The 25,360-nt window shown below is 44.4% G+C and overlaps 2 protein-coding genes across 21 annotated transcripts in view; one reads left to right on the forward strand and one right to left on the reverse strand.

Moving 5' to 3' along the window:
• Nucleotides 1–322: 322 nt before the first annotated feature.
• TRAF5 (TNF receptor associated factor 5) lies at nt 323–25,278 on the reverse strand. Of its 11 annotated transcripts, none has more exons than XM_090135092.1 (15): nt 25,107–25,278; nt 15,467–15,562; nt 14,895–15,163; nt 13,448–13,597; nt 12,677–12,901; nt 10,899–10,956; nt 9,931–10,032; nt 9,050–9,214; nt 8,658–8,735; nt 8,212–8,286; nt 7,869–7,961; nt 5,618–5,758; nt 4,924–5,092; nt 839–4,454; nt 323–395 (listed from the first exon to the last, which is right to left on the reverse strand). In XM_090135092.1, the coding sequence occupies exons 5-14, from the start codon at nt 12,889–12,891 to the stop codon at nt 3,877–3,879; spliced, it is 1,674 nt and encodes a 557-aa protein (XP_089991218.1). In that variant the 5' UTR covers nt 12,892–12,901; nt 13,448–13,597; nt 14,895–15,163; nt 15,467–15,562; nt 25,107–25,278; the 3' UTR covers nt 323–395; nt 839–3,876. The 11 variants fall into 11 exon arrangements, with proteins under 11 accessions (XP_089991218.1, XP_089991214.1, XP_089991219.1 ...); XM_090135088.1 differs by lacking the exon at nt 25,107–25,278 and adding an exon at nt 18,732–18,928; XM_090135093.1 differs by lacking the exon at nt 25,107–25,278 and adding an exon at nt 18,460–18,722.
• The window catches only part of KCNH1 (potassium voltage-gated channel subfamily H member 1), a 242,283-nt gene continuing 217,836 nt past the window's right edge, over nt 914–25,360 (forward strand). For 5 of the 10 annotated variants that reach the window (XR_016464020.1, XR_016464021.1, XR_004167201.2 and 2 more), the window contains exons 1-2: nt 914–1,028; nt 16,228–16,366. The gene's annotated coding sequence lies outside the window, so the exon portion shown is untranslated. The other 5 variants (XR_016464022.1, XM_090135085.1, XR_016464023.1 and 2 more) reach the window with 4 other exon arrangements.

Raw genomic sequence — 25,360 nt, forward strand, 5'->3', positions numbered from 1 at the left:
ATGTAGTGCTAGAAGATGATGTGGAAGAAACGGATGATGATCTGCTTCTGCTACGTTTTCTTTTCCTTTTTTCTTTTCCTTAGGAAAACACAAGGCAAAAGTGACACGCCTGCAAGTAGCTACAAAAATGATTTCACAGAAATTAAGCATAACAAATGCATGTTTTGAGGAGGGTTCTTTCGTTTCTTTCTTCCAGTGTGCCACAGTCTGTTATCATTAGCGAGTGACTGCAGTAAAGATGAGAGTTAAAGACGTAGCTGACACAGAGGATAACGCATCACACACACAGCACCGTGGCTCTGCAGCTGACCAGCTGCGCCTACCTCGGACTTTCAGGTCCTCTGCGGAAGCGGCACTGAGCAGCCTGCCTTTCTCATCCTTCTGGCTGTCCATACCTAGTGAGACAAAAGCTCGGTCAAGAGCACCGTCTCCAAAAGCCTTGGAGGAGAAAAGAAAGAGGAGGGGTGCGGTGACAGAGGAAAGGCGAGAAGGCAGCTAAGAGCAACCCCGCCAGCACCCGCACAGAGCGCATCACACCACGGCGAAGCAAAAGTTTGGGCTTCCATCTTCCTGCAGCAGGAACGCGTGCCAAGACCCCGTTTGTGCGTAACCTTCTTAGAACGCGATGTCAGTATCAACGCATTCACAAAACATTTCTCGCCAAAGCGACTACAAGCCGTCAGCGCATGACGAGGCCACGTTCCGCGAGAGCGAGGAGCGACCTCCGGCCTACGCAGCGTCGAGGCCGCCGGGACGGCTCCGAGCGGAGGGCCCGGCTCCCCGCCGCCATTTCCAGCGGCTGCCCCGCCCGCAGAGCCCGACGCGGCGCCGCACTTACCGGGCCGGCCGCGGCGGCAGCGCGGGCCCGGCTGCGGCTCGGCGCTGACCCGGAAGGGCTGGCGGCGACCGGGGGCGGGAGGCGGCGCTCCCCGGCCCGGCTGTGCGTCACGGCCCGCCCGGCACCGCGCTCGGCACCGCCCATGGCAACGCCTGTCCGCCGACGGGATGCACGGCACTCTGCGATGATGGTAACGTTATTTATTCTGACCCTGTTTTTGCGTATACAGTGCTGACGTTTGGTTAGAAAAATGCCTGCGTTGTAGTAAGAGATACTCAAACGGTTACAAACGGTCAGTAACTACATAAAAATACACCGTGTGCTGATGTACAACACGCTTGTGGTTGTTTACCCAGTACGACGTTATTCAAAGGTTTTTTGGTATTTATCATGCAACGACAAAATCCTTCCCCAGTAATCATGCTAGACAACGTTTTTCCCTAACCCTTGAGATGAAACTTAAAATGCAGTTCACAAGTAGTAAAAATCGCTGAGAATCTTAACACAAAACTCAACTATTGTAACAAAAGAAACCAGTTTAAATAAGATCGCCTTAGAAAAAAAGTAATTTTCTCAATAAATTCATTATAAAACAGGCAGTACTCCCACGGGGACATTTCTGTCGCCCAGGGTGAATCATTTGTGCTTCAGAATTTTAAAAGGAACATTCATGGCAAAAAGGTAACGCCAACACAGGCACAGCCTGCCTAAAGCTGAGCGCGCTTCCAGCACTGGCCCGGCAACACACTGACACACACCCACATCACTACGCCGTCACCAACTCAACAAATAGAAATGGAGTTCTAATAATACTTAGCTCTTTTCATGCTCAAAACTCTTCACAAACATTTAAATAGTCCTAACATTTCCACAAGTATTATTATCCCAATTTTATGCTTGGGGTGTGGAGGCAGAGAGGTCTGTTATTCATCCAGGTACAGAGCGCATCCTCTTCATCCTGCTTCAGTTCTCCAGGGTCTTTAGCCTTTCATTTTACACTTCACACACTGGACAGTCCAAGGACCTGCAGCTGACACCACTCTGTTATCCTTTGAAAGTATCAATCAATACAAAGTCCACATCAGAGGCTCAGAATCAATGTCCCACGATATCACAATATCTTTCAAACAAGCTTCCTCTTTCTGCAACAAAAAGTGTTAAAGACATGAAGCCCAATTCTCTCCTCTACGTGGAGAAAAAGGACTGCAAAGTCAGTCATGGTGGTGATACAAAAGAACAAAATCAAACCTTTATCCGATTTTGACCTATATGTCTGGTCACTATGAAAACCCCTATGTGCCCATCATAGACAGACGTGGTGCAACAAAAAGGACTTTGGATGAAAAATTTCCAGATGTGCTACCTTACTGTGACGTACAGATCGCTGAGGCTTCTCCCCCACTCCACCTCCAAATTTGAAAATATTTGTCTGATTTACATTCTAGAAACTGCCTGGAAAAGTAAATGCCTATAACAATGAGTTTCCAGATGTAAAATGTTGTATTTTGCCTTCATCGTAGTATCAGTCACCAAATCATTTTATATCATTCTGCACAGAAGTGGCATTTTCCATTTTGCCACATCTGCCATCTTGAATTTTCTATCTTATACCTTGGGGTCTGTGCCACATTTTGGTTTTTATTCTGCCTGGCTTATTCTTACTCTAAATCCAGCTTGATTTCATGCCATCCTTTTCAAAAGCTCTAGCTTTATTTTGTCAGTGGGCTGCAGTATTTTGCTGTTTCACTACCTGATCTGTAAAAAGTGAGACACAAAATTCTGTCACTTCTAACAACAAAATGACTGAGTGTGCAAAATTACATCCATCCTACAAGCACCCAAAAGACTTTAAAAAGGCACGTGTGTTCTTTGCTTCTTGTTGCTTGGTGCCTGATCTTGGCATTCTTAGTGTGTCTCCAATAAACCACATAAAATGCAATTGTTCCCTTGCAATATAGAGAGAACTTAGGATAAAAATGAAGATCTTCCTAAGTATTTCATAGTTATCAGTAATTGCTCTGCAGCTCTCACTCCTTTTAACAAATGCTGAAACTGCACTACTTGTGAGACCTGGGTTGCAACAGGAATTTCATTCCTTCATCTATTTCCCCCTTCATTCCCAAAATTCCAAATTTCTAGGGAGAACAGTGCATGTTATCTGAGGTTTTTCCCAAACAGATATCCAGAGCTCTTCCTGCCACCTGTAGAGCTGGTTGGCCCAAGGAGTGCAGCTGGAAGGACAAACTTGAAGAATTTTGTCCTCTTTCTTCCAAGATCTGGCAGCTGAGTACCTTATGGCCATATCCTGAGAGGTGAGAAGGACATGCAGGTACTTTTGACCTCAGCTGGGGACTGTGGATGTTGATCACCAGTGGAAATCAGTCCCAAGGCACTAGGCAGGAATGAAAACGATGTTACCACAGCCATTTTGTGACCTTCTGTACAGCTGAAATATCAAGCTAGAAAAGTAGAGGCATTGGTATTTTGCTCTGGAATCCCTGGTAAAAAATACTTTAACAAAAAAAAGTATGCAAGATCCCTGACAAGTGTCTGTCTGAACCCCTTTCTCACTGCTTCAAAAATCCAGGAGATTGAGGGCTCATGATACATTGATTCAAACAAGCTAATATTGAGATGTTTCCATTTTAGACAAGTGAAATGTGCATTGGTGTGAGCAGTGGAGCCCACAGGCCTGCCTGGGCTCCCAAGGGCTTATAGGAGAATTTTCAGCCTAAGTCACTAGTCCTGCGATGTGAGCCAAGCATTCACACCCAGCCCGTACTGAGCCAAGTCAAAGCACTGGATTGAATGTGTGTTCACATCAGACTGGTCTTACAGCTGCCTTGAAGCTACAGGCTTGAAAAAAGGTTAAAAAACAAAGGCTGATGTTTTAACAATTCATTTTCTGTCACATGGTCCAAGAGCCTTGAAACACATGAGTAGCTGACAGGTGGCAATTCACTATTGCATGGCTAGTAATCACCAAGAAGGCATTTCATAAAAATTAAAGGAGTCACACTGATTGGATACTTTTTTCTTCACAGTTCCTCCAGATCAGTTAAATCCACAACTACTTTCAAAAACAGAGTGTCATCTCTGACATAGGTATTCTTTGTGTTCTCCAGAACTGTGTGTGGCACAAAGCGTGGACAACCAGAGGCAATATTCATTTCTCCATCAGGCCTTTTGAAACTGCTGCTATTGGGGTCAGCTCTAAAGACTTCTACAATGTGATTTTTTTTCCCAGTTTGATCCAAAAGCATAAGTGTAACTTTCTGCTTGAAGGGCCATGGCAACAGTGAGTCGAACTCGCCTCTCATGACAACAAAGTAGAGTGAGACATGTGTTCCTTTGCCTGAGCCGTCCCCATTCAGATAGGCTCTGGCACACAACCTGTACCCACAGCGGCTGGTGTAGAAGGGCTGGCTGAAGATGGAGAGGACACGACCTTCCATTGCTTCTTTTTTCTTCATCTTGTAGTCTGTGATTTTCCAAATTAATTTCCCGTTGTAGCATGTGCCTTCCAAAAGCTTAAATCGTTCTTCGTTTTTATTGAGCTGTGCTTTATGAATATTGATCTGGAGATCATGTTTGCTGGACTGACTTTCCAAAACAACTGAGAAAAAGTAAAATAAAACTGTCAAAGAGCAGCCAGATTTGAGCTGACAATACATAAGAACAATACCGAGTACAGACTGTTAACTATAGCTGTTAACTTTTTTCTTTCCAATTCTAATTGCAGCAGGTAGTTGAATAAGGAAAAATGCTAACTGCAAGCCAGATTTAGTGTCTGACTAGGACTGAGATAATGACTGCTACCACCACAATGCCCCAGCTTCACTGTGTGCTGTGCCTCAGGAATTCAAGAGCTGGGCCCCCTGGTGACGCTGTGGAGTAGGGGAAGGCGGAAGGATGTTTGTAGCATGTACTACCACAGGTTGGTCATAGAAAGCCTGGAGAAGAGAACCCTTCTAAGAGTTCTAAGAGCTAAGAGTTACAACTGACTGACTGCTGCACCAGAGCCTCTACTTAGCCATCACAAAGATCCCAAAACCCATGCAGAAAAGAAGGAAGTCCCAACATACCTAAGCGCTGATCATATGTCTCCATAAGGGCAATCTTCTGTTTTACATTTTCAATTGTGTCAAGTAGGGGTCTCAAGTCTAATTTACTTTGTTGCTGGTTTGCCATCTGTATTAGCTGTTTTACTTGCGATTCCAGTCGTGCAGACTTATCCAGATGACTGGCAAGAGCCTTCCAGTCAGTGCCATAGGAAGAAGGTGGGAAGCGGAGACAAGGACATTTACAAAATCAGCCATTTCATGGAAATAAAGAAATCTTTAACATGTGAGCAATACCAACTACACAGTACAATCAGAAGTACTCTGCTGCCTCAGGAATGTGTCCAACTAATCCCTCCTTTGGCATTTACCAGCTGAGAAGCTATCCCTCAATTCAGATCAGTTAATGCTGCTTTATTTCATTCAAATGATGATTCAAATTCACACCTTCCTATTTTCCATGGGGATCTGGCCATGAGGATTTATACAGTGCTTTTTTGCCCTGATTAGATACCCAAACTTCTTTATTACACAATACTGTCTACTATTACAACACAATACTGTCATTATAAATAAGAAGGGCTTGGGAAATGTCTGAGAAGCAGTATTTGTTATTGTCTTTATATTAATAACAACTGGATAAACATACTTCATATTGCATGGTTTAAACTACAAGAATGCAATTGGCCAAAAAGGAAAAAAACGATGTGTCACTCACCTGTGTGCTTACCATCAAATTGCTATTTTTACCAAACAGTTGTGTAAACTGTCTGAATTCTTTCTCACACTTTTTAACAGCCTCTGCTAACTGCTGGATTTTAATCTCTTTAAATTCCAGGCTCTTGTACAGGTCAGATATCTAGAGATGGAAAAATACAGAGTAAAAGCTCCATGCACAACCAAAATGGACAGGGATTAAATTAAAACATGTTATGGTACAGGAGAAAGTAGAGAAGTTTGCAGTGTAAAATCTCTAACTTAGCTGGATAATTCAAAATTCAAGGATGTGCACTGTCAAATATTGATATCCCTGCATCTTAAATCTGACTTGTTATTGCCCAGCTTGCGAAGTGAGATTTTTATAAGCCACAAGTAGGCAGGAGGAAGGAGGCAGGAGGCTCTGCATTGCTCTGTGCCACCTCTGCAGAGGGGATGACTTCAGCACCCCAAGGCTTCTTTTCAACGCAATCTGACTGGCCTCTGAAACCCTCAAATGTTCTATCCACAAACTTGGCATAGAATCAGAGAATCATAGAATTACTCAGGTTGGAAGGGACCTCAAGGATCATCAAGTCCAACCGCACCCTAACCATAGTACCCTAACTCTAACAACCCTCTGCTAAATCATATCTCTGAGGACCACATCCAAACGGCTCTTAAACACATCCAGGGACAGTGACTCAACCACCTCCCTGGGGAGCCTATTCCAATGTTTTACCACCCTTTCTGTAAAGAAGTGTTTCCTAACATCCAACCTAAACTTACCTTGGCGCAATTTGAGGCCATTTCGCCTCGTCTTGTCACCTGTCACCAGTGAGAAGAGACCTACCCCGCTCTCACTGTAAGCACCTTTCAGGTACTGGAAGAGAGCAATAAGGTCTCCCCTCAGCCGCCTCTTCCCCAGACTAAACAGCCCCAGCTCCCTCAGCCTTTCCTCATAGGGCTGATTTTCCAAGCCCTTCACTAGCCTCATTGCCCTTCTCTGGACCTGCTCCAATACCTCCATGTGCTTTCTGTACTGAGGTGCCCAAAACTGAACACAGTACTCGAGGTGAGGCCTCACCAATGCTGAGTACAGGGGCAGGATGACTTCCCTAGTCCTGCTCACCACACCATTCCTGATACAAGCCAGGATGCCATTGGCCTTCTTGGCCACCAGGGCACACTGCTGGCTCATGTTCAGCCGACTGTCCATCAGTACACCAAGGTCCCTTTCCATCAGGCAGCTTTCCAGCCACACCTCCCCAAGCCTGTAGGGTTGCCTGGGGTTGTTGTGACCAAAATGCAGGACCCGACACTTGGCCCATTAAAACTCATGCTGTTAACCTTGGCCCACTGATCCAGTCTGTCCAGGTCCCTCTGCAGTGCCCTTCTCCCCTCTGGCAGACCAACACTCCCTCCCAGCTTGGTGTTGTCTGCAAACTTACTGAGGGTGCACTCAATCCCCTTATCAAGATCATCAGTGAAGATGTTAAACAGAAGCGGCCCCAATACTGAGCCTTGGGGGACATTGCTTGTGACCGGCCACCAACTAGATTCGACTCCATTGACCACGACTCTTTGGGCCCGGCCATCCAACCAGTGCTTCATCCATCCAGAATGTACACCCATGCAGACCATGGGCAGCCAGTTTCTCCACGAGAATGTTATGGGGGACAGTGTCAAAGGCCTTACTGAATTCCAGGTAGACCGCATCAACAGCTTGACCCTCATCCACTAATTGGGTCACCTTGTCATAGAATGAAATCAGGTTCGTCAGACAGGATCTACCATTCATAAACCCATGCTGACTGGGCCTGATCCCCTGGTTGACCTTTAATTGGTCCATGATGGTTTCCGAGATTATTTGTTCCATAACCTTCCTGGGCACTGAGGTGAGACTGACAGGCCTGTAGCTACCAGGATGATCTTTCCGGCCCTTTTTGAAGATGGGCATCACATTTGCCAGTTTCCAATCCACCGGGACATCCCCGCATCAATTGCAAGAACTCAAAAGCAAATGATATAAGCGATGGCAACAAGGCTCCCATTGTGTCTGATGTAGAATACACACGCCTGAGCACAGACAAGTTTCCAGCTAATTGCCTGACTTCACTAGAAGAGCATATTCTGACTTCTGAGGTAAGCAAGGACAATAAAACCAGTCGTTTTAGAATGCATCTGAACTGTAACAGACAACAAACGCAAAATCTCACATAATCTCCCAAACTGCCAAGTACTTTGAAGAGTGTTCATTAAATACAACTTACTTGTTCTTCCAATCTAGAATTCTTGTCTAAAATCTGCAGCATGTGTTCCCGCAGGGCACCATTTTCATGTTCAGCAAGTTTCCCTCTTTTCACCTTAGTGAGGCAGAAGGGGAGTGAAAAAACAAAACAATCAGACACACAGATTTTTGAAACTGGTGGTTAAAAGATTTATTGATGTCAGGATTTAAAATGTCCCCTCTGTGCATTGAAAGTGAAGTCCTGGTTCTCTGCTGTAGCATCTTACTAGAAATGGTTGTAAAAGAAGTAAAAATGATTATCTTGATTAACTACTCTGGTTTGGGAGACAAATTTCTAGCACAAGTAATGATCTATAAAACATTACCTTTATAAGACAGCCATACTGTTTATATGGGCAGTCCACTTCAGTCTCAGGACACACAGTATGATGCTTTTCAATCTGCATATATTAACAAAGAAACTTGCAATGAAATAAATATTAAGTACCTTATTGCACTGATAAAATCTAAATACTTGCATAAGGAGCGAACAGAAGCCAATGTCATGGCTGATTGCACAAAGAGGAAAATGAATATTCAGAGTCAATAAGCAAGACAGGTATCTTCCCATACTGCAATACCAGTGCTTTGCAGTGACCAAACACCTCACTTGTCAGATGGGACATACATCACATGTAGGACCAAACAAAGAAAATACTTAGAGTGCTGAAGTTTTATTGGTGTGAGCCAATGTATTATGTGATGTGAGTTTTAGTTTTCAGTGAAATGTGTGATTTGCTGAATTGTTGCATGTGAAAAAAAGTCCTCGTACCTCCTTTTTCAGAATTATCTGTGAACAGTTTTGGACACAAGGCATGGGATAATCAGGACAGTCATTTTCCTCATGATTCTGGGGAAAAAGAAAAACAAGGCAATGGTTTGCATTTTTGTAAAACAGTATACATAGAAGTAGTTATTAATTGTGGCATGCAAAAAGTAATCATACACATACACACACAAGCCCCACATTACGTTTTTAAGAGAGTAAGAGTAACTGGTATTACTTAAAGCATTCTCGTTTTTATTATGCTTTCTCCTCCAGCTACTCAGCCAAGTTTTATTTCATGAGTGGTAAAACCCCACTGCAATGCTGGAAATGTTTCACTCAGCAATATTAAGAGGCAAATATATGGATGGATTCCAGGGAATGTCTTATAATCTTACCTTTATGTTAATTAACACCACATATTTATTACAGTACTGACACATTTCTTCTCGAAATTTACAGTGCTGATTCAAATGATCTTTCAAATCTTTCCGAAGGATTTGATCACAACATTCATCATTAGTGCATTGCACGCTTTCAAACAAACACTGCTGAAGATGTTCCTGCAACACATAAAAGCAAATTAAACCCCAGTGTGACACACAGCAACATCTGGCAGTCTGGTGACACTCAAAATTCTGAAAATTTGAGGAGTCCTCTAGAGGATTTCAACTTTTCACTCAAATAGGCCAAAATGGCCAGCACGTCTTAGCAAGTTTTCCAGAATCAAGCATCTAATTATGCCTAAGTGTACAGAAATCAAGTACAGATGCTGTGGATATAGTAAGGCCATCTCTGTGCTGTCATGGCTCTGGACTTTTGCTGACCTCAGGCTCTGCTGAGCAGCAAGGAGGTGAGGTTAGGCTGAGCACCAACCTGCTCACCTGAATTGGGTCTCTTTCCCCAGTTCCACATCACCCTGCACAGACTTCTAATGTGAGTTATCCTTGCTATTTTTATAATATTTAAATTTCCATATCATTATTTTTTCATTATTATATAGAAAACCTTCACTACAGTCCTCCTGAACTTGCAAAATGACAGATATATTCACAGCCATATAAAGCAAATGGTTCTTAACAAACAAATAAGGTGCAGCTGGTATAAGCTTACAGCCATGACATAGTATTTGTTACTCAGTGTATAACTAAGACACAGACTATGTACTCAAGCCACATTGCTACAGCGACAAAAGTCTGAAGACAACCACTGAAATTTAGTTTGTGACAGAAAGTTCACATGAAAATCAGAGGCTTAAAATGTGATTGAGCCAACTGACCTGATACCGCCCCAGAATTATTTTTGAATTGCAGTCGGGGAAGTTTTTGCAGAACACATACAAGTTGAGAACTTCTCTTTTACAACAGTTGTCTTTGAATACCTGTAAAGGAATGGTATGGCAATGATGCTCAGACATCCTGTCTATAGACTCTGAGAAACAGCTGTGTAAGCAGAAGCAAGTGAGCTCCCTGAGCAAACTTCCAGTCTTATTTAGGGATCTTCCTACACAGAGCATTATACAGCTGCTCTGTGCTGCACTACTGTCATAACATTTCCACAGGGCAGCAGGCAGTGAGTGAAAAACAAAATCACAAAGACAGTCTGATTACAATTTTGTCTGAGGAGCAGAAGAGGGAAGAGATATTTCATTTTGCTGGGAAATTCATTCTGGCAGGATCAAGTAGGCAGCATACTTTCAAGCCTTGGTATATAAACAAGAACAGATGAATCCATTACAAAAATCAGGTAGATTGCAAAATAAGCGGCACGAACTTACCTTTTCCTCTAAAAAGTTACCAAAAAGCAAATAAATCTGCAGGGTTAATGATATATAATAGAAATAGTTAAGACAGCAAATTATAACCAAGTCAAAAATTAAAGACAAACAACAAGATCCCCCCAAAAGACAGGGGATTAAAAAGTACGCCTATAAACTCTCAAGGTAAAATAACCTATAAAAATCCACCATAAAAAATATCAAAAAACATGAGAAGATTTAAAACTCTGTGAAACTATTTGACAGTTTACTGGAAATACAGAGGATTAAACTGAAATAACTTTAGAATGTGAAGTATAAAATGAAGTTTTAGCTGTACATCCAAATCTTCTTTTCTTCACTTTCAATCAGCGTTGCTTCATAAGACAAAAGCTGTTCCACCTCAGGGGACAAAAAGGCTCAGATCCGCCTTGTTCTCAGCTGGCCTGCTTTTTTTCATGCAGGTGATCTCTGCATGCACAGCCACTTACCTCGTGCATTTTTATTGTTTCTTTGTCGACAGGACATGTAGGTACTGCATTCAGTCCTCTAGATTAAAAGAAAAGTTGTGTTAACCCGTAGAAGATTTGATTTAGTTTCCAAGATTGGGTTACGCTAGAATTCAACTGGCATGGATAATGGAGCAGTGACTTTCAATTTGTAGTCACCAAAATTGTAAGGGACAGCTGTATCAGCAGAACGTTCAGAAGTTCGTGGACCCTGATGGCATTTCCCCAGGGCACTGAGGTGGGCATTGTAGCTGAACCCCTCTCAACAATCAAATGAAGGTCATGGCAGTCTGGAGAGGTTCCTGATGGCTGGAAGCTGCACAGTATTATACCCAGCTGCAAACAGGGCAGGAGGAGAAGACCTGGGAAACTATGGACCTGTTAGCCTAGCCTGGAAAAGCTGTGAAAAAAGATTGTCCTGAGGGATATTGAAAGGCAGTTAGAGAACAAAGCTGTTATCAGGCATAGTCAGCATGGGTTCATCAAAAGAAAGTCCAGCCTGAATAATCTGAAGGCACAAACTCGTGATCCATGTTAAATTTCCTACGTTTTAGTCACTCTTATAATAAGTAATTTAAGTCGGAGATAGTTTAACAAGTTAAATCTTATCTGCTGTTCCTATGTCAAAGTGATATTTTCCTTGATATGAATCAACAAAACATCATACCTAGAATTAATGTAATATTAAGGTATGGAAGGATTGTGAGTTGTCTATGTCCCATTCAAAGGGGGTACCATAAGAATCAAAAAGCACTTTGGAAAGGCTTTGTTCTAGCAGCTACACAGCCACAGTCTGCTTAGAGCTCTGGGAGGTTGTTAAGTTGCAACAATGAATTTAGAACAGAAAGCAGTTTGTCCTACAATTGTTAATAAGATGCCTTTTAAATTAAAGGGGATCTTGTCACTCTCTGGCCATCTGCTTCTCACAAATGTCATATCTGAAAAAATCTCCTGTGTGCATTAAGCCTCTGTTTAGTACAAGTAGTGCAGTCCTTGTTAAAACAATAAAGGAAGATTTAATTGCCCCTGTATTAAAAGAAGTCCTATGATAAAAGGTGAGAAAATGCATATTGAGGCAGTTGTGCATAGGGAGGCAACCCCAAGGGGGAAAAGTGACAAATAGAAAGCATCTAAAATTCGTAAAAAGTAAAAGCAATATCTGTCCACACAATCCAGCCTCTCTGCTGTTGTCCTGTGCACACAAGACATTTGATAGGTCTGCCGGGTAAGCTTATTTATACCTGCAGGTGAATCCCAAGCAAACGGATGGCAACAGCCCTCTGATCTCACTGTAGTCTTGGGTAATACTAACATCAGTTCAAGGTCTCCACTAAAAGTAAAGAAGTTACATGGAACCAAATGAAACTAGCTTTAATTTAACTACTGGCGCCAATAACATGAAATATTAATGCAAAAAAAAATCACCTGAGTAGTACCAATAACAGATGGACAAACCAAGACATTGTCCCACTCAGTGATATTTAAATTCATATAAAGAATTTTCATATGCTGACTTCTATGCAGTTGCCAAAACAATCCTATATTTCTCACCAGCACCCTGTAAGATCTTTAAAGACACTTTAAAAAGACTGAGCACACAGTCACTGACTTCAGAAGTCTTCCCATTGACTCTCATACAACGTGTTAGCAGAGAATCACTGTTATTATGGAATTCACTGTTGATTTATGGAAGGTGCTGACTTCTGTTTAAGAACAGGAGGACAGGGAGCCTGTAGCTACAGGAAGGAGTTTGTACTAACCTCAAAGCGAGAATGCACTGCTGGCAAAAACGGTGCCCACATCCTGTCTGGTGGGGATTGTGAAGGACTAAGTGGCAGTAGGCACACTTGTACCGGTCCTCTAAGGTTTCCACAAACTTGTAGTCAGTGTCAGGTTCGAAGTCCAGAGATACAGCACTAGCAGAGTTCTGGCGCGTAAAGATGCCCGAGACACCAGTGAGCTCGTCACAGGCCATGGAAGCTGCTCTGGAAAATCAGACATGGGAAGAATCTTATTAAATGCTCACCATCAGTCACTTCACCTCTGCTATAGCCTGTGGCAGGCTGCCATCTGTCTGAGGGTTTCAGTTTGCAGAAGGGTCCAACAGATTTCAAAGGGAAACGTGACATCAACTGTGGAAGTACAACAGAATGCTCAGAGGACCCCAAGATGATGCTTACATGACAAGCACTAAAACATACTTTGGAAAGAGTTTCAGGATTTGAGAACGATTTCCCAGAACTGGGAATTTTTTCTCAATTTTCTTGCAGGAAGTGTTAGCCTAAAAAAACCACCAAAATTTAAAGCAGGCACATGTGGGGAAAGCAGAGGCCAAGTGTTGGCCCTAAGATCTGCCAGGAAAGTCTGTGCTTAACATGAAACTCTCCCACACAGTATCACAAATTCACTGCACTGGTGCAAACAAGATAGCTTTGTGGTTCATGGCCAGGAGTACACACACACACACAAAAAAAAAAAAAAAAAAAAACCACACACAAAAAAAACCCAAACCAGAAGTAGAGGGATTTTACCTTCAGTTTAGGTGTTAAAAGACCCAAAGCCTCTTATCTTGTCATCCTTCTATTTCCAGATGATCATTCATTTATAGCAGTAGACTATAATCTCATTTTTTCCAAAATTTTACTTAATTGTATGTCAGTTCTTGGCTACATTAACCTCACCTGCAAGAAAAAAAAAAAGAAAAAGGAAGACTGCAATCAGAAACATGTCATAAGTTTTTTGCTCAACCTATAAAAGCTCAGAGACGCCTGATGAATGCAATATTAGTTTTCTAATAGGAAAAAAACAACATCTGTTTCCAGCTCTAACAGTCACAGACCTAGAGATTTGCCACAGATCCCCTCAATCTTACAGTACTTTTGTGCAAATAGCCAAAGACCTCAAGCTGCTAGATTTTTATTGTAGCTTTGCATTCAGAAGACATTTATACTCACAGGATGTGTACAAAAGCACAGCTCATCAGCCACAACCATGTTCTCTTAAATAAAAGAACGTAAGTCAAGTGTTTGATCTTCTGGTCTGTACCTCACTACTGAAAGCACAAAACACAATTCACCACAGAGCTACTCAATTTCACAGCAGTACTTGAGCATGCTGTTTCCCCTTTGGGTGCATCATTCTCCCTGCCAGTCACCTGAGTCACTTTTGCTGGCACCTCGCTAGGGCCTGACTCAGCACCTGTAAGGTCACTGAGGGTGTCTGCTGTGGAAACATGGCTGGCACATGACCACAGCAACCCCACAGATGGCAATGAGCAGCACTGATACATGGCATATCCCATTCAACTGAGGGCTGTTGGCCCATGGAAACAGTGGTGAGGATGGCACAGCACAGAATTTGAAAGGTCATGGAGCAGCTGGGGCTCAGAAAGCAGATTTCTCTACTGTTCAAAATCCTGTGCTGGACAAGGAAATCTTGCAGGCCAGAGGGAGCAGATGACTTGAAAGCAAGCCAAAACACACGATCAGCAGGAGCCAATCTGCTCACTGTGGGCCTCATAGGGCACTCATCTACCAGCCTGCAGGACTGGACATGGGACTCATCAGACATTGTCTGACCCTTTTTCCTCTGACAACAGGGTTCTCGTTTCTCTGATGCTCACCAAGGAGCAATTTTATTTCCCTCATGCCCACTGAGGATGCAGGGAGGCAGCCTGAGGGGTTACCAGCAGCACAGCTTCCATCACAGACCCAATGGCCTGTGCAGTGGCCACCATGACCTGTGTGGCATGGGCACCTGCTGGCCAATCTCCTGCAAACTCAGCACTCAGTAAGAACACCAAAACACATCTCATTCCTCTCATTTATGAATGCTTCTTCTCATCTATGGAACATCCAATTTTTCCAGTCCAGTCCTGTCACACTTCAGGACTTGCACCTTCTGGCATCATGTATTCTGCAAGTTGATGCCACACTGTGTAACAAACACAGACACACACACACAAAAATCCATGATTACCAGCTTCTTTCTTTCAGGGTCTATCCTGAAAGCCTTCCCAGGCACAGACAGCTCAGGTTTGCCACTGTCACCAGCCATTACATGACTGCTGTGGGACGTGCAGCCGCTTTGCGATGAACCAGGCCATGTGATGCACACAGCCTGGGAGGACTCTGCGAGGATCCTGTGAGGGCCCAGGGGCTGCTGCAGCCCCTATCAGGCTCCCGCCATTTCCTTGTGCAGCCCTTCAGCTGTAGGTCAGCTCTTTCCACAGGCTTGGGACCGAGGGGCTGGGGGTAAGACAAAAAAGAGGCACTTCGCTTTGCCACACACCAGAACTGGAGTGGAGTCTGCTTGAATCAGTGTGGTTTGGCGTGAGACAAACCCCGAGGAGCCAGAGGTGATGGCTGGGTGACAGACCCACCGCTGGCCAATGCTTGGCGTGAGGTGACGTATTTCCACTGCTGTCACAGCAGCCCCAGGCTGGCTGCAGGAGCCCTTCTGACCCTCCTGGTCACCGCTGCTCACGCCCATGCTTTTTGAGTTAGCATCAGTGGGAAACCATGAGGGGAAAAAATGCTTTTTGTGCTCACCCGCCTGCCGCTGGCTGACTGCATCAGTTTCCTGCTTACGCCAGGGTCTGGCCCACGCCACCACCGAGGTGTGCTTTCACTTCTGCCTGCTCCCAGCTGCAAAAAACGTGAGGACATCCTCTGTTGTGTGAGTGTGCCAAAAACATGAGGGCATCCTCTGTTGTGTAAGCGTTCCTATCTTGCATGTAAATGGCACTGCTGAACAGAACTCTGCACCTAGAGAAGCAGCTGGAATCACCAAAAGCTAAGCCTGAGTAGTATGGAGAGCTACCAAAGAGTGGCAGCTCAATGGCAGCGCAGCACAAACAGCTCACAGCTGGGCTCCCACCTTGCTTCACATCCCTGCCCCTACCTACATCAACAGCAGAATGCTTCCGAAACAACATTTTTTTATCTGAGTTGCATGCAGATACATATCTCACTAGCAATAACACAGCGAAGAAGCTTCATAACAAAAACACAATTTCTTTATCTAGCTTTAACTACCACCACATCAGATGATGCCCAGCCATTTCTGGTTGGGCTAACTTACTGCTTAGAAGTGGGGTAAGACACAAGGAGAACCTAAGAAGACAAATCAACATGAGCCTGATTTACAGTCATACAACAATTATGACCATATGCAACAATGACACTGAACTAATGTGGACAGATTAACTTTTTTTTAGCCATGAACTCACTGCACACAGAGAAAAACACTTGCATAATGTTGTAGTTCTTTTTTAAGACAGTATGTTTTTCCTCTTTTCTCTCACATGAAGGTTCCCAAGAGAGGTTAATCACATTGCCATGTGACCTTGAGCACGTGAGCCACTACAGAAAGTGCAGCACCCAAACATCCAGGACAGCCAATGCAGCACATGGGCACTGAACACCACCAAGTCTTTTAAACTGAGAAAGGTAAGTTTGTGAATTGTTATTGCTGGTTTGGTTATTAAGCATGGACAAGAAAATAGGATGCTTGGTCCTGCTGTTTAGTAGATAGGGGACCTACTAGCTGAAAGCACAGTTTCACTTGGGTTCATAATATAAGGGAAGATAATGCTCAGCTATGCTCCAGGGTTGGGGTGCTGCTCACTGTGATTACTTCCTTCCCTTCTATGATTCCATGAAATATATTTAATAGGACATGAAGTTGTATATCTGTAATCCTACGCTCTAATTCCAGTTTAGCTCTATTCCTTTGCCCCAAGGAATCACAGAATCACAGAATTGTAGGGGTTGGAAGGGACCTCCAGAGATCATTGAGTCCAACCCCCCTGCCAAAGCAGGTTCCCAACACCAGGTCACACAAGTAGGCGTCCAGGCGGGTCTTGAATATCTCCAGAGAAGGAAAAGGAACAGAGCTTAGAAAGTCTTAGAAGGTGCCCCATCCCTCCTATTGAAGATTATTATGGGAAACCCGTCTAAGTTGGGATTTGGAAAGTTTTGTAAAAGTCAGATCTTCAGAGGTCTAAGATCAGTTCACTTCCATGGGAGCTGACTGACAGAAATACGGTGGAAGGGAACATACCTTGCACTAGAAAGACCCTCTTCAAGCTGCCTTATAAACTAGAAAGATTAGTTGCCTCCAGGACTTTTGAAATAAAATAACCAAGTCATATGGTTTATCAGTAATATATGGCTTCACTATGAAAACACTGAATTTTGGGGACAGCAAACATATGCTCCAAGTCTTAACATACACGGCTAAACAGTCTGTTAAAGGACTACTGTAGATGTCTATACATATTAAATACATACCTATCGAAGATGCAGCAGACTACATTGAGTCACAGAGAAAAATAAAAGCAGGTGATGCTGCCTGATATCACTGCTGGTTTATCACCACTCCTCCTAACCCAAGGGAGAGTTACAATATTTTGACTGCTCACAACAAAATGCACTAGAAAAGTCCCTGCAGGGGAGAAGGATCCTGGCTGCATTTCTTGAAACCTCCCAGCCTTGAGGTTACAGAGGAGAAGGATCCAGGAGACTCACCACTGAGATACACAGGGTTTCACTCAGCAGCAAATCAACACCAAGAGCTACTCTGCTTACTTAAAAATGACCAACTGGATGCAGTGACCAACTGGCATCCAGGAGAAAGTGCTTCTAACTGCAGCAGTTTCAGAACTTCCTCTGAGGCCCCACAGAGCCTGTTGCTGCAGAGGGCAGCAGAATCAAATCAGGTATTGTTAGACAATATTATCCAATTCAAACTCCAGCATTACCATATTTCACAGGCTTACAGTAAATAGTAAAACTTTACTAAGCAAGCATCAATTTGCTGATCTCCATAGTAAAATTTTCACCAAGTGAAGTGAGGCACAGAAAGGTTTCTTTTGCATAGAGTTACAGTCAAGCATTATAATGAATCCCCATAAGACTAGACTCCATTATTTTTAAGGCATAGATTACAGTACAGACAGCACTTCAAAAATTAGCAATACACAACTAGCAAAGTGTATCTTGTGCTTAAGTAGCTTCAATTTTATGATCAATTTTACTTATTTGCTACATCTGCTATTTTCCCTGGATTTCCTAATCACAAATTTATTAATTTTGTATTATCATGAAACTCTCTACATCTAACTAACACAATGTTAAGTTACAGTAACATGGATTTCTGTCTTAAAATAATTGTGTTCTCAGCTGGAAATTAATTTTCTTCCTAACACTATTGAGAGGTCACAATCAAGAGTCATTAAAAAAAAAACACAACAATCAATGAAGCTACTTTATAATCTAGTCATTTAAAAAACACTGACACATGGAAACAAACAAACAACAACAAAAACAAACCAAAAACCACACACTCCAGAAACCCCACATTTTCTGAATAGCTATGTTTCAAGCTAGTAAATAGCTATTTTTCAAGCTAGTAAATACTGATGGTCACAAGAAAACATCGTACAGATTGTTCTCTATCAGGCTACCCTGCCCCAGAACTGAACAGTTCTTTCATTTGTCAGTCAATTCTACACTTCTGTATCATTATATAGATGATTTACCATCATCCTGACCCCCCTCAGCAATCTCCACAGAAGGCACACTTGCAGACCTCTCTGCTTGCAGCCCATGCTCTGGATGCTGCTGTCAGCTCAGCGGGGGAGTTCAACTCCAGACAACTTTCAGGCTCTGAAGCCCTCTATAACAACCATGTGGCACTCACACATCCCCCTGCAGCAGCTAGCACCCGAGGAGCTGCTTACAGATGACAAAAAATTTTAACAGCATTAGAATCCTGACATCATTGCTGAGACACGTTTTAGTAGAACTGTACCTGAAATCTGTAGCCGATCTTCAGCGAGGAGAAAATGAGAGAGCGAGCGTGCACGAGTGTAAGCTTTGTGGTTAAAACAACAGTACGAGCATTTTAAATCAGCGAGGGAGTGGAAATCCCCTGGTGTAGCATTGAAAAGATCATGTCTAAAAATGTTTCAAAAGTGTTAGGACAGGAGCAAGCCATCTAAAAGCATTTTTCCTTGCAGCTTTGATGTACCAATTGCAGAATTTGCTATTTGGAGCAACATAATTTTACCAAGAACATTTTGCACAGATTTAGTCTAGGATACAGAGTCTGCATATTGATAACATCGCTTTCACGGAAGTGCTGAATGGTATATCTAAAGGGAAAACAAATGGTCAGGAGCAAGCACAGAAGGGTAGAAGGAAACCCAAGGCCCAGCCCTGCCAGATCCATCCCTACACAAGGAATCCCTGTGGGCACAGGCAGGTCTGCTCGCTGCAGGAAGCTGAGGGACTGCTCATGGAGGAAATGGCACCATTGAGCTACAGCTACCACAGGAACTCACACTGAAGGCTGCATGGACATCTCACATTTAAAACAGAATTTTCCAGCTGTTACAAAAAGAGATGTTTGTATTTGGATTTGTAATAACCAAGGCCACCCTACACCCTGTTTATTTCAGAGCCTGAAGTTAAGCGCTTACACAGGACTCCTGGCAGTCTCCATCCCTGCAGTCTCTGTGGACAACGACCTTGTTTCCCTGGACCAATATATGATTCCCTTCCTGCAGTGCCACAGGCTCCATCTCTAATCCCACTCCTTCCTTCTTCTGGTCTGCTCCCTCCCTGGCTTCCTGGTCTCTTCTTCCTTTATTCGGTATGTTAACGACAAGAGCTTGAGTACTGGTCAGCTTGTTCAGTTAAATGAGCCCCTAATTAAACCAAGTAATAACAATTTCCCTTCATCCCCTCAAAGTAAGGCATCTTATTTTCTAGATAAGCAATAATTTTCAGTACTCCTGTTATTTAAAATACAAGTATTGAAAAAAAAGCTTCTATTCTGTCTTGCAGCAAATGCCACACATGCTCTCTTTAGCCTTTTTCCTTTAATTAAGCCTGCTCATGAAGCGTTTCTAATCTTGTTCAATCTCAGTCTCCCCTCCCAGGAGGATTTTAGACTACTGCATGCTTTCCTGAACCATCCCTACAGCACTGGAACAGACAAGTCATCACTGAAGCTGGTACTGTGCTGGCAGAGAGAAAGGCATCTATTTGAAGGCATGCTTCTTTTTCATGGGATCAATTAAACTGATCCAAGTTGCATTTCTAGACACAGCCTAAAATAAATTATATGGCTAAACCTTATAAAACAGAAAATACTCTTTTGTCCTTGCAACAAATTCACATCCTTAGGATATGCCTTGATCAAGCACAATGCACAGCGTGTGCATAAATTGACAAAGGATGAGCGAAATAACTCCAACATGGGTTCTCCTTAAAACCATCAACTCTGGAAGCAGCACTCATCCAGCCAGTGCCATGAGGCAGAACTGCAGAGAATACAGTGTTTGTGAGCACAACTCCAGGAAGCACCATCTGCTTCTGGGAAGCTTTGGGGAAAACCCCAAATGGAGAAGTTGAGTAGGAGCAGGATCTTCATTTTAAACAATCTCGCTCAGCAGATGAGTAGAAAGCAGATGAGTAGAAAGGGGTTGTTGTTCTTGGGCCCCCCTCCATTTCCTGCAGCCCTAAGTGCAGTGCTGAAGACCCTGGCAGGAGGAACCAGCAAGGAGCATCAGCAAGCTTAAAGCATGCACACCAGGATGATGGAAAAGACGGCCAGGAACAGCATTTAAGGAAAGAAACAAACACACAAGAACCACATAAAGAAACCAAAGGTACTGAAACGAAGTAAAAGAAACGTGGAGAACAAGACAACCAACTACATTTTCTTTCTTGAAGCGTACCAGAACCAAAATGAAGTCTTCACATTTCCTAACAAATAGTACAGACCACACATGCTGCAGGACCAGGTTCAAGAGGTTACCTCTCCGTCCCCACCCCAAGGGCACACGCTATGCAGGATATCAGTTGGTTTGACTTCAGTCGGAGCGTCCATTAATACCTATTCAATGCACAAGAGAGTTTGATTTTCCATGCACTCAACCGTATGTCTTGATCTTAATGAATGATTTAATCAGCGCAGATAAAAAAATCTCTCAATATACCCTATGGTTATCCATCCGCATTACTAGGATAAGCTCAAATTGTGCTATGTTCACCACGACACAGGAGATTTTGGCAGGCCACCTATTTCTTCTTGGACACTTAGTAATTCCAGAGGTTAGAAATTCCCTTCAGCTCAACTGCAGGAATTCATAAGCTCAGTGGATTGTGCTTAGATACATGTATGTGTCTGATGACATATGGACACATATTTTCTAGCCTATGATGAGTTAATTGGTATGTCAGAAACCAACTAGTATCAGTGACTTCATGACCTTGCTGCTGGGAAAGTGGTGACAGTAAAGATTATCATCACTGTCTTTTCTTAAAAATGAGAAAGGGGAACGGACACGTTCTTAAGAAGTCCTGATGAGATCAAACATGACACACTGGAGATTTACAGAGTTACAAACAGGTGGCAGGGCTTTCACAGGGCCCAATATCAGGAAAGATGCCATGTAAAAAGGATGTTAACACACCCAGGGTGACACCCAGTGCTCCTCCTGCTATTGGCATCGGTTTTAGCTGTATTGCTCCCAGCAGTGAACAACATCACTGGGCTTTTAGCCTTCAAGGTGTGTCTCAGACATCACCAAGGTCAGTGCTGGTAATTCCTCTGGGAAAAAGTGCCATGAGGTTTGATGTCAGTGACAAAGAAACAAACCAACAGATAAGTTTTTTTTCATTACAGATAGTGCCTAATAGTCTTGCATGATACATTCAATTGAATATATGATCTGGTGACCCTTTATACCCGCTGTCTCTAAGACAACATTAAGAAATGAAACCTGAGATTTTGCTTTCATATTCAGTAAGGGCCATACTCCAGTTCTAAGTGCATGAATTCACTGTTGGTTTATGGCAGAAACTCTGTGCCTGAAACCAACACATTGCCTCATGCATCTCATAGTGACCACCTCAGGCAAAACTGCTTTGCGGATTGTTTCTCTCATTGAGGTTTGTTTAGTCACTGGTGGCTTTGTGTAATAACAACTTCTCAGTATTATCTTCTGCAAAATAAGGACACAACAGCATATGTGCCCTTAGAGAACCCCATTTGCAAGTGTCAATTTAAGACAAATATAAACTCTCTTAAAGAGTTCCCCACACAAATGCACTTAGCTACAAAGCACTGTGGGCAGTCCCATATTAAAACCACTGCAATTCGGGGTGCTGACAGTTCTCACATTTAATTGTTGTAAAACTGAGATGTAGAGACTATGGAAATTTTTGCTGCATTTTTATTAATGATATGCATGACTCAAGTTTCCTTACCTTCCTGAGCTGCTACACGCCAGAGTAAAGAGGTTAGCCTCTTTCCTGGGCTGAGGGAAGGAGATGGAACAACTGTGTGTACAGCCCAAATAGCACAGATAACAGAGGGACTAACAGTGTGAACATTAACTCTTCATGGTCACGAGCCAAGAAACTTGAGCAGGACCAGAAAATAAAAGGTTCTTCTGCAAATCAAGGCACAGACCCAAGGAGACACAGGACGTGTCAGCACACTGCTCCTGGCAGGCCACTAAACACTGTGGAGAATGGAATGTCTGCAAGATGAAAGAAAATACCCATGAGATTGCAGCTATCACCAGAACTCTCAAGATCAAGGGCCCAACAAATATTTTAATTCATACAGACTCTGTGAAGGACCAGAAAGAGAAATGCTCTCTCCACAGCCTACTATTAATTGAGGATAAATAACATCTGTCTACCTATTTATAATCGAAAGGCCAGAAAAAGAATCAGAAAAGACACAGGCGTACAGGTTAACTTAAAGAAAGGATGCTAATAAAGCCTGGGAGATCAAGCACCCAGCAAGTCTGTAGCTGCACGCTGAAGTGATTTGGCAAAGTTACCCAAAAGTGTTCAGCACAAAACAAATAGTATCTAATCTATTTGGGACTACTATTATTTAACATCTTTGCTGATGACACCAAGCTGGTGGTGCAGCTGACAAACTGGAAGGACACCAACAAGAGTGACCTGGACATTCCAGAGAGGTGGACTCAACAAGGAACATCATGAAGTTCAGCAAGACCAAGTGCCCTAACCTGTGTTAGGGCAATCTCAAGTGCAGATACAGGCTGGGCAGAGAATGGATTAAGAGCAGCCCTGAAGAAATGGAGTTCTGGGTACTGGTGGACAAAAACTCTTTGTGAGCTGGCAGTATGTGCTTGCAGCCCAGAAAGCCAACCATCTCCTGGACTGCATCAAAATCAGTGTGACCAGCAGGTCAGGCAAGTGATTGACCCCAACTGCTTTGCTCCTGTGAAACCCCACCTGCACTACTGTGTCCTGGCCTGGGATCCCAAGTAGAGAAAGGATGGAGAGCTGTTGGAATGGGTCCAGAGGAGGGTGTGAGGATTATGAGAGGGTTGGAGCACTTCTATGAGGAAAGGTTGAGGGAGCTGGGCTTGTTTAGCTTGAAGAAAAGAAGGTTGTGGGGAGACGTCATTGCAGCCTTCCAGTACCTAAAGAGGCCTACAGGAAAGCTGAGGAGGGACTCTTCAGCAGGGAGCATAGCGATAGGACGAAGGTAACAACTTCAAACTAAAAGAAGGGAGATTTAGATTAGTTGTCAGGAAGAAATTCGTTACTTGGAGGACAGCGAGGCACTGACAGAGCTGCCCAGAAAAGCTGCAGGTGCCCCATCCTTGGAAACATTCAAGGCCAGGTTGGATGTGTGGCCTGATCCAGTGGAAGGTGTTCCTGCCCTTGGCAGGGACTTGGAATTGTGTGGGCTTTGAGGTCCCTTCCAACCCAAAGCATTCTGTGATTCTATAACCTGACCCATAGCTCTCCACTTTGAAGGCTTTGCAAGAACTGTGCTCCTATCTTCAATACAGCGTTTAGCAAGTATGCAGGTAAAATAAAGAGCTGTGTGGCTTCTGCTCTTTGCATTAATTGGAAACTCCTTTTATCAAAGTTTCCAATAGAAGCTTTCCAGTTTAAAAACCTTGCCTCCTACTGGATGCCACTTCTCATTCTCTCCAAACTTTCTAATTACTGCTTCAGTGCATCTTCCCACCACCCCTGCAGTGTCTGTGAGAGCCACAAGCTTTCTTTTCTTCCTTCCTGTCTTTACTTATCTCTCTACACTTAACACCTTGAGCCAAAGCTTCCTGCCAGCTGCTCACAAGTTCTCCAGACTGCTGCAGACTGTCTTCCTGCAAAAGCTGAACTCCAGCTATCTCTTCCAGCATCCATGCTGGAATTGTTGGAGTTGGAAGGTACTCTTGAAGTCCATCCAGTCCAACTCCCCTGCAGTGAACAGGGATACCTACAACTCAGTCAGACGCTCAGAGCCACTCCAGCCTGATCTTTAGTATCTCCAGGAACTTCTCTTTATCTACTTCTTCTCTGGGCAGCCTGTTCCAGTGCCTCACCACCCTGATTGTAAGAGACTTTTTAATATCCATTCTAAGGAAGCAGACCACCTCCTGCACAGTCCCTCCTACCCACACCCAACACAGCCGGCCCGGACTACATGTGGACCCATTACCTTCATCCCTTTCTCTTGGGCTTAAAGAATTAAACCTGCACGGTTTCATCAGCTCCATTTCATGATGCAGTACGTCTTGTGTGCTTATGCACTTTTCCAGGCCCTCACCATCTACCTGCTTTCCAAACACTTTTAAAAAATGCAGGTGGTACTTACTCACCCGCCCAGCACCCAGAGATGATTTTTGCAAGCCACAGCTACAACCACATCATGTCTCTGCCCATCCCTCCACCAGAACCACATGGAATCGTTAAGGTTGGAAAAGACCGCTAGAACCATCCAGTCCATCCACCGACCCATCCCCACCCGCTAACCGCGTCCCTCAGTGCCACATTTCCGCGGTTCTTGAACACCTCGAGGCGCGGTGAGTCCACCACCTCCAGGAGCAGCCCTGACCTCCTTCTCCCCCTCCAGGCTCCCAAATCCACCTCTCCCACCACCACCACCACCACCACCCACCCCCTCCGGCGCTGTAGCAGGGCTGGCTTCACGTCGGGCCGGGCGGCGTCGCCAGGCTCCGCGCGGGCAGCATCCGTCACCCACCGCAGCGGGCAGCCCGTCCCCAGGAGCGGCACGGAGAGAAGCGGCCCTCCCGCCCCGCGCCTCCCGGCCCCGCGCCCCGCGCCGCCTTCGCCCCCCCGCGGCACCTGCCGGGCCCGGCCCGCCTCCCCGCCGCACCTGAGCCGGAGCTCGCCGCCCGCCGGGCCGGGGCGGCGGTGGGAGGTGCGGGGCGCGGCTCCGAGCGGAGGGCAGCGCGGGCGGGGAAGCGCAAGCGCCGCCGCTTTCGGTTTCATGGCAACCCCGGGGCGGGGAGAGCCCGAGGCGGCGGGGGCTGCGGGGCGGCCCGGGGCGGGGTAGCGCGGCTGCGGCTGGAGCTGGGGAGGCGGAACGGTGGGGGACGGCGGGGAGGGTCGGCTCCTCCCCCTCCTGCC

This window comes from Phasianus colchicus, chromosome 2, assembly GCF_987193195.1.
Source record: "Phasianus colchicus chromosome 2, bPhaCol1.hap1.1, whole genome shotgun sequence".
Taxonomy (NCBI): domain Eukaryota; kingdom Metazoa; phylum Chordata; class Aves; order Galliformes; family Phasianidae; genus Phasianus; species Phasianus colchicus.